At 43.9% G+C, this 13,606-nt stretch overlaps 1 protein-coding gene across 1 annotated transcript; it reads right to left on the reverse strand.

Annotated features, from left to right (window-relative positions):
• Window positions 1-684: 684 nt before the first annotated feature.
• slc7a3a (solute carrier family 7 member 3a) lies at window positions 685-13,189 on the reverse strand. Its single transcript, XM_084028284.1, has 12 exons — window positions 13,075-13,189; window positions 6,408-7,026; window positions 6,138-6,299; window positions 5,646-5,829; window positions 5,432-5,547; window positions 4,959-5,181; window positions 4,734-4,873; window positions 4,357-4,459; window positions 3,924-4,153; window positions 3,628-3,794; window positions 3,391-3,499; window positions 685-3,294 (listed from the first exon to the last, which is right to left on the reverse strand). Exons 2-12 carry the CDS (start codon window positions 6,772-6,774, stop codon window positions 3,140-3,142), a joined length of 1,956 nt encoding a protein of 651 aa, XP_083884410.1. The 5' UTR covers window positions 6,775-7,026; window positions 13,075-13,189; the 3' UTR covers window positions 685-3,139.
• Between the last annotated feature and the right edge of the window lie 417 nt (window positions 13,190-13,606).

Below are 13,606 nucleotides of genomic sequence, written 5' to 3' on the forward strand. Positions count from 1 at the left end.
GTTATTAAATATGGACCAGACGATCTCTCACACAGCAGGGAAGGCATTTTCATTATTCTCAATTTTGTTTTACTGTGACATATTTGCTCACTGTGTGAATGGAGACAAGGCAGGTGAGACACGTGTCGAAGCTGGTGTTCGCATATGAGCTCATTCCGTTTGCTATAAAGTATAATTGGTGTGAATGATGAAATCATTCACATCCTTTGTTATTTACTTTATTATTCATTTAGGAGATGAAAGTTGAGGGAAAAATGGCACGAAGAAACAACTGTAGTTAGAAACTTGAGTTAGTTAAATGTTTTGAATGAGTGAAGACATTTTCTTGCACAAATCAAGTGTTTATTATAAAATATAGTGGCGAGAACTGAGTGTTTTACAAAGCAAACTTCAGCAGTTGAGAAAAAACAGCAGTTTTGTATTTCTAGTTGTTAAAATTGTTTCCCAATCCTGACACAACAGTGACTGTATAAATGCTGAGATATAGAGGATTACTGTGTGGGCCTGTTGCAGCAGGATGTATGTGGGAGGTTGATAAAACCGCCCATGGGTGGAGGCATTATGTCACTAAGGAGTGCATAGTTATGGTAAGTCACAGGTGACTCACGGAGAAAACCGGTAAAACATCATCTTCAGCAGCTTCTGAGGAACTTTCTTTAGAAAAAAAAAGTCAGAAGTCAGAAGCATTAATTATCGTTTTATTTTTTTTAAAAACACTGAAAATACTTTTTTTTTTACATGACAGCTATATGTACAGGATATAAAACAAAGACAAACATAGGTCATTGCTGTTAATGAGATGGCATTGAGGGGAAATGATAGTATTGTTTTTTCTTTTTTTGAAAGGCACAAGGGCTGAGTACGAGGAGCCACATAACCGTTTTATGATGTCACTAGCAGGCAGAGTTCACATCTCCAATGAAGTCGTGACGATTTGAAACCCCCACACGGCTGGACTCTTTGTTGAACCGCCCAGGTGTTTTTCTCAGGCAGGAGGATGGTTGTTTAGGCACCGGTTTATTTAGTCCTCGACCTTCACTGTACCTCCCCCTCTGCAAATGTTATGGATGATGTGTGTAAAAGGGATCATTGTCGAAGCAAAAACAGTGGAGAAGGGACATCTTTTAAACATTCATAGAAATGCTTCAATATTGCATCCACCACGACAGTTCATTATTTGAAAAAGGGGACTCCATTTGTATAATTCGGATTTCAGTAGCAATAAGTGTCAAATGAGTTGCCTCAAGTATAATTTACAAAAAAGAAACCACTACCAAATATACTTAAAGTATGTCTTGTATAACTTACAGCATTGTACAAATAAAGAGTTTTCAACAAAAATGTACATTCTACAGTAAAGCACTTTACTAGAACAACCAAAAACATACTTTAAACAATAAGTTATATCGACTCTACAGGTTTGGGTTAAAAACATTTTCTTTTTAAATTACACAATTTAGAGACCGACTTTTAGTGGTCATTCTTGGTTTTGGAAAGGTCAAGTTTTCCAAAACACCTTCATTTGGTCAGAAAGGATTAAATCATTTGCAACAAAAGTGACAAAGGTAACAGTAGCAGAAGCAACGAGATACACCAAAAAAAAATAAAAAATAAAAAAGACCAGCACACTAAAAGCCTAACATGTAACAATTAAAATACATTAATATCTAAAAAACATTAAATTGATTGAGATTGATATGAAAAGGCAACACAAAAAATAACTATCCCAAAAGAACAGCACTATAAACATATGAATATTAACAGCTCTATCAGCAGAAGTAGATAAAGTAGTAAAACAAAATACAGTTGAATAAAATAAAAGTGAAGGGAACTCAACAGACAAAGCTGCCAAGGATACGTTTCAATTGAAACAAAAACAAACGAACCAACTTTGAGTCTTTTCACGACAAAAGGCGAATAAGATGATGATAGACAGACAACCCCTTGTTCAGAAACAGATCCGCAGCTCCCAGATCAGTCAGGAGTGGACAGATTCTATGAAGTCATAAATGCCCGTCAGGAGATAACTTAATGCCCTTAATGAGCTTCACCTCCTCACCTGTGCAGCCATGCAAAGAATAAATGAAATCTGGTATGAACAAATTAAAGAGATGGATCATTCAATATTCATAGATATTTACATGTTATGGAGATAACCTGCCAAATATGGGCAAATAAATGTGTGAATGTAGTCTTGCAATAACGGATGGAGTTCATACTACAGTAAATACCCCTAAGCATAAATCTTATAAATCACCTGCTTTGCAGGTTTTACTTTTACTTGATTTCAATGCCCATTAAAAGGCAAAAAAAAGTAGTCTGTCACTGTTATATCTTAAGAACATATGTAAGTTATCTGGTTTGGGTTGAAGCAAAGGTCACAAGATGCCTATGAACACCATTTCAGCACAGTCTATATGCAAGACAAACTTGAATAAGTTACAATAAGCAACAGATTTCATACGATTTCAGATAAGAAAATAAGAGCGTGACGGTACGGCTGTTCTCTGGGAGCAGGGAGGGGGCCTGTACTTAGACACAGTGCAGGTATGTTGTCTATGTGCTATTGATGCAACTGCACTGAGGCGCCTTCTGACACTGTAAACCATACAGCCTCAGTGCTACCCTGTTTACACACGAACTAGACTTGCTTTGTGGGGGCTCCTGCTTACTGAGGTCACTGATCGCGAGTGTCATCAAGTGTCGATTGTGACTTCACCGGTCAAGTCATCTTTTTTTTTAAAGTCATGTATGTAGTAGTAACATTCTCCCGGTTAACGGCTTCAGATAACGGAAAACAGAGATGAGGAGAACCTGCAGTACTCTTTGTTAGTTAGGTCCATTCATAGCATGTGTTATAGGCAGGTAGATATCTCCCAGAGGGCTAAGGCTAAGTACAAACAAACAGATTGAGACAGACACATGGGCCAGGAAGTGGCGCTGTCACAGTGTCTTGCCATCAAGCTAATCAGCCTCAAAGTCAGAGGTAAGATGTGTGAGTGTGTGGCGTTTTCTTGCCTCTCCTCCCTTTAAACCCAGGGCCGCGTTCCAAGCCGCCTACATTGCAGCATTTGGCCGTCAGTACAACCAGACTGCCAAAATTAGTGTAGATGCCCTGCCAACGCTCCCCCAAGGTGCATCAGGGGCTGCCGCCTGCTTCTATGTCGCTGTCGCCGGGGGCGCCCGTGTAAATCGGGCTCTTGGTCTGCAGTGCGGGCTCGTATTTGCGTGGGGATGACCTTTTGGCAGCTTCACCGCTGTTCTTAATACCATAGAAGAAGTAGATGGCGAAACCTGGCAGGGGGAGAGAGAGTTAAAGGGAAGTTACAAAACATGCATGGATGTGTAATGCTAAGTAAGGAGAATATGATTAGCAATGCTTAGATGTACCAATAAGCATCCAGACGGCAAAGCGGCACCATGTACCCCGGTCCAGCTGCATCATGAGGTAGATGTTGACGAAAACGCTGAACAGGGGCAACCAGGGAAGCAAAGGGACCTTGAGGACAGAGAAATGGGGGGAAAAGTCAGCATGACTATTTTAAAATCGACCTGATTTTGCTCAGTGAGACTGTGTGCCAAAGTAAATAAGAAATGTACATGTCAGTGCTCACACTAAGGGTTTACCTTGAAGGTGAGAGCTTCTTTGCTCTCAGGCTGCCTGCAGATGATGACCATACAGACGGCACAGAGCAGAGTCAGGATGACACAGGGCACCACGACGGCTGCATGTCCGGCAAGCAGCTCTGTGAGACAGTTGGCCAGGATAACGCACAGTATAGTGATCAAAAGAGCTGCAGAGAGACAAGAAGGAGATGAAGTTACTCATCATGGTGGCGGCAAGTTGCAAAATTCACAGTAAAAGAAAAAAACGGTGTGTCAAGAACAAGCTCTGTGTCTAGATTCCTCCCAGAGACACTTACAAATGATAGCAGTGGTGGCGTAGACGATGTTCCCGGAGGTCTGTGTTGGGATCTTTCCACTCGGGCAGAAGAGCAGCTTGGCGTTGAAGGTCTCACGCAGCGGCCTCTCATCCATCTCCATGCCGGACTCGTCGCCGCTGTCCTCCCCGCTGACGGCCACCTTCTCCCCTTCCACCAGCTCCACCAGCTTCTCCGTCTGGCTGGACGAACCCAAGGAACCTGGCTGGTACCTGTGGCCAGAGTGAGATTATAATTATTATTATTTTTGTTTTAAATCACCCCAACACACCTTTAATTCAGTCGCCAACATGAGATGAATTTATCTGTCCTCAGGTTATGACACAGCTATTCTTTTAAACAGGCTTACTAACTGCTGGAGTATTTACTGCCTGATGACAGTGCTTGTGCTTGCAGGGACTGAAAAGGTGCTTACCTGAGGATGAGGACACAGATTGCCACTAAAGAGTACGCCAAGAGAGTTCCGATGGACATGAGGTCAACGAGAGCCGCCAGGTCGAACAAGAAGGCCATCAGAGCTGTGAGGAGAAGTCAAAACTCGTTACTTTTTACATTTACACAAATTAACGCATCTCTGTAAAGCTCGGACTGACTGTACAAACACTTCTTAGTATGTTGCTGCAGACTTTTCTTATTGATCCTGGACTGATGGGCTGCTATGGAGCCGAAGCAACTAAAAACAGCAGCTCTCAGACCAAAGCCTGCAGGCCTGACTGCCTCGCTGTGTAAACATGCCAGGAAAGATACACGAGAAAAGAAACACGCATACAGAAAAAGAAGAAGGATGTTTACCTGCAACAACACCCGAAGCGATGGTAGCCAGGAGAGGAGTCTTGGTGCGCTCGTTCATCCTGGACAGAACACGGAACAGCAGCCCGTCTTGTGCCATGGCGTAGATCACACGGGGCATGGGGAACATGGAGCCCAGCAGGCTGAGAGAAGGGAAGGAGTTAAACAGCCGCACAGCTTTGTGCAGGAGAACAGCTATGGCAGCAAGAACACAATGTCCCTCCTCACCTGGTGGACAACGCGCAGAGGGAGCCCACGGCCACGATGTATCTGGCGGGAGCCCAGCCGACGTAGTTGAAGGCCTCAGGCAGAGGACTCTGGGTGTTCAGCTGGTAGTACGGCATCATGAGGGTCAGCGCGGCAGACACGCCAAAGTAGGCGAAAAAGCAGATCAGCAGCGAGGCGACTATGCCCACGGGGATGGAACGCATTGGGTTCTTTGCTTCTTCGCCTGAGGACAGTGAGACAGTTTTATTGACAAAGCCAAAACTGTAAATACCATGACCTTTTAAGACAAATGTCAGACAGCAATGTTCCAAGACAATTCTCAGAGATACTGTAATATTGAATGTAAACACATCAAGAGATGAACTAACTCAACAACTTCCCATGTCACAGAAATTCTTAAGTAAACAGTTTGATGTCTAGTGACTGTTTACACAGCTATTTTTGTGAACACCACAAATATTAAAACCACTCACTTGTTGTGGCGATGCAGTCAAAGCCCACGAAGGCGTAGAAGCAGGTAGCGGCACCAGACAGGACTCCAGTCAGTCCAAACGGGGCAAAGCCACCCACGCCGAACTCCTCCTCCACTCTGAGGGATTGAGTTTGACACACAGTTTGACAATCAAAACACAGGTGAAAGAGTAAAAACTATAAAAGGTAATTTGCCAGCAGCCGTCAAATACTGACTTTGGAAGCTTGGTGTTGTTGGTGCCATTTATGAAGCTCATGTAGTCTTCCTCGGTCAGGTTCCAGTTGGCCGAGTCCCCCTTGACGAAGCCGGAGATGATTACGAAGCCCAGAACCACCAGATTGATGCCTGTGAAGATCTTATTCACCAGCGCCGACTCGTTCACGCCGAAGGCCAGAAGTCCTGCGGGCAGCGAGAGAGGAGAGCGATGTAACGGAGACAAGCGAGAGCTCACATTTCAGCACAGAGGACAACATGTCCTGCTATGTGGGCGGCTGGTTCCTACTTCATAACGCCCAACAAATTAGTCAGCGACACAAATCAACCAATACCCCCCCCCCCCGACACTGCTACTGGAGTGCTGGAGTGCCAAATGCTGCAATATTAGTGAGACAAATGTTGTGGCCATTATGTTATGTCTTTAATAACAACGATCCTGTAACCCTCAGGTCGGGAGCCAGTTACACAGATGATGAGCAGGGCCAACTCACCAGAGAGCAGCAAGACCAGGATGAGTGCGAACAGGTCGGGGTACTCTGCCAGCACATTCCCTGGCACCTTCATTGTCATGGAGGCTTTAAAGAAGCCAGAGATCTTTTGTTCGACCAAGCTGTCAAACGTTGAGCTCCATGCCCTGGCAACGCTGGCCGTACCTAGAAGAGGAGACAAGAGACTTGTGGAAGTCGACAATATAGAGACTGGAAATGGAAGTGGAGCCTAAAGAGCTGAAAACCCCTCCACTGACACTTTAGAAAGCTCACCTATCACATAGGAGAGAATGAGGTTCCACCCGGTGATGAAGGCCCAGATTTCTCCAACCGTCACATAGCTGTAGAGGTAAGCAGAGCCCGTTTTGGGGACACGGGCGCCAAATTCGGCGTAGCACAGGCCGGCCAACATGGAGGACAGAGCAGCGATGAGGAAGCAGAGGACAATTGCGGGTCCCGCCTTTTCTCGGGCGACCTCGCCAGCGAGGACGTAAACACCGGCGCCAAGTGTGGAGCCCACCCCCAAGGCAATGAGGTCCAGGGTGGACAGGCAGCGGGCAAACCGGGTCTCTTCACAAGAGAGGTCGAGTGCCCGGCGGCGCAGCAGGATCTTGCCAATGTGTGTGAGCTTGTTAGCCATATTTACTGTGAGTGAGTGTGTGAGCGCTGAACCAGGCTGCGTGCTTTAAATCCTTCTAATGTGGGTTTGTGTTCACGACACCGTTGAAACAAAAACACGGGACTGGTCTGAGAGTAGAGGTGAGCAGATGGGTATGCACAACCAAATTCTTGTTTCTTTTTGGTCCTTTCAGTGGGATGAATTGGGCAATGGCACACGGAACAGGAAGTGGCAGGTCTGCGGTCACAATGTTTTGCAGCAGGTGATTAGGACCTGTAAGAGAACACAATCAAAAAACAAGAGCTCAAAACAGGGAACTATTCAGTAACTGCCTAAGCTTACATTTCACACAGATCTTGGTTTTGCACTGTGCAATGGGATTATTGCATAATTTCTTTCCAGGAAAGTTGTTCAAAATTCAGGGAAAGGGTTAAAAAAAAGAACAAAAACACCCACAAACGTTGTTTGTGGTCTCTCCCGCCTGCGCTTTACAAATCAACTTGACAACTTTGCAGCATTGGATGTCAAATGTATTTGTGTAATCTGACACACTCACACTCATAGCTTTAGATACATTGTAAGAACCAGTGATTTTGGGAACTTTGCAAGAACATTCTTCTCTTCTTCAGCAGAAAAAAAAAAGAAAAAAAAGGAAAAGTCAGTTGACAGGTTTGGCAAGACAATGATAAGATACATTTCACTGCAGGAGAACCTGTGTAAATACCAGTTACACAACTTCCAGGAATTCATATCTCCACCTGTACCGTGGTAACACATCATGTGACGCAGTCATGCGATCTCATGAAAACAAAAGAAAACCAAATTCTGTCCTACTGAATTTTGCTTTTACAATTAAACCCGTCATAGTATGCACCGATATAAAAACACAATGAGACCCAGTCCAATTCCTCGCCACTCCCTCGCTGCGAGAGTGCACTTTACTACGTGTGTTGTGTTGTTTTTAGCAGACGGAGGCCGACAGGGAGAAGCCTGGGAAAGCCTGGGGCTGTGGAGGGATGATGTGGTCGAATTCTGCAAGCTAATATCAACAAGGGAGGAGGACAGCGTGAACTAGGGGCTCGATAAGCTGAACCTGCTGCTCTGGGAGAAGGTACGGAAAAAACTCACAGAGAAGAAATCCCTCGAAATTAATTTAGTACTTCTTGAATTCTTTAATGACCTTACTGCATTTGAAAGCCAAGTTTTACTTTATCCATCTGTATCAGATCAAACTTTAGACTTAATTACAAATTAAACAGACACAAATTATGCATGTAAATGAATACCATAAAGAAGTAGGAATACACATTTTAGGTAGTAGTAAAGATTTTTCGAGATCTGAAACCAACCAGTTACACTTTCAAAGAAGAGTGAATTAAATTAAAAGAACTCAATAAGGCAAAACGAACATTTGCACCCGACATCGCTGCCAGGATAATTAGCCTTCCGCACCCAGAACTAAATAAGGACATTGCACGCATAGCAATCTTCATGGAACAGGAATTCACACCCAATCCATCCATCTTCACCTCACCCTACGCTGTCTTGACCTACAATCACAACCCAGATCCCTTCAGTCAAAGCCCATCATGAATGCAATCTTAGTGTTTCATCATACTACATGCAAACATGCACATGGGAGTGATAATCGTTACTATTCCTGAATCACAACGCATTACACAGTAATATTGATTAGTGCCCCATGCATAATCAGTGTTTTTTTTCTTTAAAAAAAAAAAAAAAAAAGCCAAGGACAACCGCAGCACGTTCGTCAGCAGTAGTAGCACGTCAAGTTCTGCAGTGAGAATGATAATGATTACTCCAAAACACACAGACGCAAGAACATTTCACAGCAGACCAAGGACAGAGGCAATGTTTTTCTGTTTGGAACCGGTCTGGCTCCTGGACCAAGACATGCATCAATGCTGCTAATTTAGCAAAACACAAACGTGCCCAGTAGAAAAAATTTCACATGAAAAACCTAACCTATCCTACTAACTCCATCAATGAGCACAGTGAGAATTACTTAAGACTTGTTAGATCTGACCAAATCCTGGTGCTCAAATGACACATTAGTGTCGAGTCATTTAAATCACACACAAATGTCAATGCTATGTACACTTCTATGTGTACACATCTATGTGTACACTTCAATGTACCATAAGCCTAATTTTGCTCACGACTTCTTCTGAAAGGAAGCAGAAGACGAGACTCATCGTGCTGTATGTCCCGTTGACTCAGTGCTTCCCAGAAGGAGGTGTGATTTTGAAAGGAATAAAAATGTCACCAAGACTCCATAACTATTGCACTTTAAGGCATCCACATGCCCGAGACGAGACCAAATCTTCACACGTTTTGTGTGTGTGCATGTGACTGAGTGAGTGTGAATGTCATTTAAATCACCCTTTTAAATGAAGAGTTTCATATTTTACCAGACAAAAGCAGCAGATACATTTCTAAATTTTGAGACTCATGATTCAGCTTCATGTTTTTATTTTTATCCAGGAGCAGGACTTTTCGGTGTCAGGATAGTCTCCATTTTTGGATCATTCGATATTTGACAATGCTTCTGATTTGGTCACATATCCATGGGGCTGCGTTGTTGTTGTTTGTCAACGGTGGCAGTCAAAACAAAGCCATGCGCTTTGTAACGTAACAGAATGGGGAGCAGCAACAAGCTATAATGAGGTTAGCAGGTTTTTTTCTTCTCCAGATAATCCTCTTAGAGTCTGTGGCAACAGTTGCAGCAATGCTAAGTCAAGTAACAGGACCATTATCCCAGAAGCCTGTTGTAAGTGGAGCACTGGTGGCCGCCACATTAAGACCGTTTAGTTTGTATCACTTTTAAATACTTGACAGAAGAGCAGGGACTCCACTAAACGTAAATCAACTCGTCGACACACTTCAAGTGTGTTCGACAGAGCGGGAACAGGAAATGGCAAGCTCACCCACCTCACTAGTTGCTGCGTGGCAGAGCTTCGACGGCACATTGGTGAGACACACCTCCATGCAACCTGGCAGAGCGCAAATCTGCCCCGATTACACAAGTGGGCACCCTCGTGGAAACCACAAGGAAAAGATTAGCAACGAGCTGACGTGACTGAGGCATCAACTAGGGCAGAGGGGGCTCGAGCATCGCTTTAATGAGACCTCCCTATTAGACGTTTGTGAGTTTAACTCCATCTTTATTAGTTTCAGTTGAGCACTTTTGTCCTGCTCGGTGAAGGTGTGTGCGGTATGGGTTTCCAACCCCTGAAGAGATCACAGCCAGCTGGGCACAGTGGTTTAGGAATAAATGTTTACTGACAAAACACCGACGCCCTCAGATCTCAGCTCCTGGTGTGTGAATGGAAAATGCTACTGGAAGGTCACACGTTGTCGGGAGTGGAAGAACGTCCACTGTGTACCCGTTTCCCATCAGTCTTCAGAGGGCTGAGTGTTTATTGTTGGGTGCTCTCTGTGTTGTTTGTGTTACATTGTTTGACAGTATTTGTCTTTTTTTTTCTCCCAACACTTAACTGTATGAGGCAGGATATTCCCTTTTGAAATGGTGAGACGAGACGTGCTTTGATAAATAGGTGATGTTGTTTTATTGGTATTAATAGAATGTTGTCATTGTACTGAAACACCGTGAGAGCCTGTATCCTGTACACTATGAAAAAGAACAGGTTGAAATGAGACCACAACATAATCTACAGGTGACAGGGTTTTTTTCTCCTTCCTTTTTATACTGACATATACTGATCCAAAACATTGCATAAACTTAACTTGTGCGTTTTTTTTTTTTTTTTTGAAGCACGGTTTGACTGCGTTGGACCTGAAAGTACTTGGAGCTTGGATTTGTGTAACCTCCTGAGCAGCATATTAGTGGGGAATAAGGTAAATAAAAGAAAAACTGGTGATAACCATTTAATGTTGCATGTTTTAAGTGGGGAAGTGGAACAGACTTGTTCTGCCCGGTTAGTATTCCACTTCTTCTCTTTGCTGCCTGATGAAGTGACGGGTAGCCCTGAAATGTCCATCCGCCTTCTCAGCACTCACACCAACTTATCCGGTATCACTGCATTAATAGCGCCAGACTCGTTACCTTTGAAGCTGCATTCATGTCAGGCTAATTTCAGGGTAGCGTTAAGAGACTTCCTTTTTTATCTCTTGGTGTAATTGAGCTTGAAATAAACAGATGACTTTTAAATTAGAATATTCAGAGGTATGTCTTTAATCCTCCTCTTTGTACATTTCCCTTCCAGGACAGTGGAGTTACTTTATGATGCAAACTTGAGTCAATCATTGCTAAGGTCCATTTTTTACCAAATTGTTAATGGTTAGTCATGTCAGTGGTAGTTGTAGTAGTCATCGTCAAAGTATAGTATATTATCTTAGAGTATAGTATTTGCAGTTAAGATAAACTTGGGTGGCTGGCTCTGGCCGGCTTTCACTGGTGCTATCTCCCTATCCCCCCCCCCCCCCCCCTCCCCTCTCTCTCTCCATTGAAAGGGGTGCATGTGACCTTGCGTAACCCTGCAAGGTACGCCATATAATGACCAGCTGTGCACAGTCAGTGAACCTTTCTTGGGCATCTCACACACAAACAATGGTTTTCCAGTTGTTTGAAGTTATGAATAGTACGTCTTTTAAGCAAGAAGTATGTTTGTGTAAGATACGCTTTATACTCACATAAAGGCCGTGTGTGTTTTTGTTCATATGCGTGCATAAACTAAAGAATGCGTGGACAGATCGACCGCTGAGACCGAACTGAGCGACCCTCATTAGTCACCTGGCAGAAAAAAGCATGCCTGCCAAAAGCTGCTCTGTTCTGCGAGATGGAATGTGACAAACTAAGGATCTGTTCTCTTCGTCCCGATCAAGGCCAACAACTTTACCACGAACATCCACAAGGACATAAGTTATCTCCCCATTCTAAGAAATGATCATCTATATCAGCTTCCAACATGTAATTACCAAGTTACACAGGAAAAAAATGACGCCAACTATGCAGATTATCTCGACAACCTTACTCCGGCAAAAATATCCCTCAAAAGAATTTAAGTTATTATCTGAGTTATTACAAACTTGCTACCACATTTACCACTATTCCTGGTTAATTTTGTTAAGTTTCTGAGTAAATGGAAATGCTCTACTGGGTATTACAATAGGTGTTTTTTTAGGTGCTTTGTCTAACCCCAGTGATGTAAATATACCCCACAGTTAAACAACAGCACTAACATGACATTGGATCGACACCTTCAAGGTAGGATTTATTGCAGGGTTTTTAAATATGATGTTGGAATGTGTTTTTGTTTGTTAAATTTAAAAGTCGTGGGAAATCGGGGCAATTGCTTCTCGTCAATAATAATAGAAACAATAATGACTAGTTAATAAGCAGCGACAAAAGCTGACCATGAGAGGCTCGACTTGGCTGGAATTGCTGAAGTGTCAACGAAACCCGGATTACAAGAGTAACTTGCCACTTGACTAACCGTTACCTGGTTGCTCCAGTAACGTCGTCATTAAATACACCACATTTTAATCGCTTTCAATTGGCTGATGCAACCGCTGCGTGACTCGCTGACCATAGACGGCGTGCTAGTTGGCATTACCCGGAAGCGTGACTCACTTTGGCACTCGCGGATGTTGGACGTCAAATACAAAATGCAAATTAATTCACACTTTAATAACGCGTTACTTACGGGGAGCGTCAACTACAAAGCGTGGTGTTCGGCTGTCCGTCTGGCCAATAGTCCCATCTATCAGGCACCGAGATACTAGCTAGCTACGTGGCTCGGGTCGGCTCGCGTGGAGAATGGTGCCTTTCCGTAACGACAGCCTTGAACGCATCATGGAGATCGGCCGTAACGCCCTAATTGGCTCGCTGGTCGGGACCAAAACAATGAATGAAAAAGCCCTGCGTGAGACGAATCGAGCACTTCGTTCAATTACTATTGAAACGGCTTCAACGTTTCCCCATAACGGTCTCCTCGTTATTGTCATTAGACGTCCCGTTTCTACTCTGTTGTGGTCTCCCGTCCGACCGACGTCACATCAGCTGGTTCCCCGCTCAAATGTCACCCCGAGCCGCTTCACGGAACCTAAACTGAGTTCGGCTAGAAACATCCTCGTTGTACTGTCAAACACAAAGAACCAAGCAGAGACGAGGCACTTCTTGTTGTCTGTCAACACGGCGGAACGGACAACACACGCGGTGGGATTGCATCAGACCGGAAGAATTAAACGATACACACACACAAAAACAGGCTGGCTGTATAAGAGTATAGAGCGTATTAAGTAGTATGTGTGTGAATGCGACGTGGTGAAGGGCATTACCTTTAATGTCTTCTGGGTGATAGTGGTGAAAAGGGCAGGCTGTTGCCGTGGTGTCCGTGTGAAATATCCCGCTCGTTGTGCGTGTGCGTAGTTGTTGCGTTGAGAGGGCGTGGTGTGTACACGAACTGATGCAACCGGGGGGAGGAGCTCTGCTCATGAATGGAAACACAGACGTAAGAATGTCTTTATGTTACTGTTCTCATCGATATATGTAAATGTATTTATATATAAAATACATTTATATGTATTTATATATATGTGTGTGTGTGTGCGAGAGAGCGTAAACGATAAGAGAAGCATATACATACATAAAGAGAGGGAGAGCTAGACAGAGCACGCTCGCCCGTAGTACGAATGCCCATATATGGAATCGCCCCCCCTGAGAGCTATGTATAGGCCCCGGCTGCTCTCTCGCTACTATATCCGCTGTTGCTTTGTTCCACAAACTAACAGGAGGGAAATCCAAACCACTTCTTTCATGTGCAAATGCACCCAGTGGCCTGGGAATGCTGCAGGTTCAAACATTTCAATA

The sequence above is a fragment of the Eutrigla gurnardus genome (genome assembly GCF_963514095.1).
Source record: "Eutrigla gurnardus genome assembly, chromosome: 15".
Lineage (NCBI taxonomy): Eukaryota > Metazoa > Chordata > Actinopteri > Perciformes > Triglidae > Eutrigla > Eutrigla gurnardus.

Bases quoted from the DNA above. Each gene is read 5' to 3' on its own strand.
- slc7a3a (XM_084028284.1), bottom strand. From the start codon at position 6,774: ATGGCTAACAAGCTCACACACATTGGCAAGATCCTGCTGCGCCGCCGG. The intron at 6,300-6,407 runs GTGAGCTTTCTA...CTCCTCTTCTAG, and splicing joins CATTCTCTCCTATGTGATAG to GTACGGCCAGCGTTGCCAGG. The intron at 5,182-5,431 runs GTGAGTGGTTTT...CACTGTCCTCAG, and splicing joins TGACTGCATCGCCACAACAA to GCGAAGAAGCAAAGAACCCA.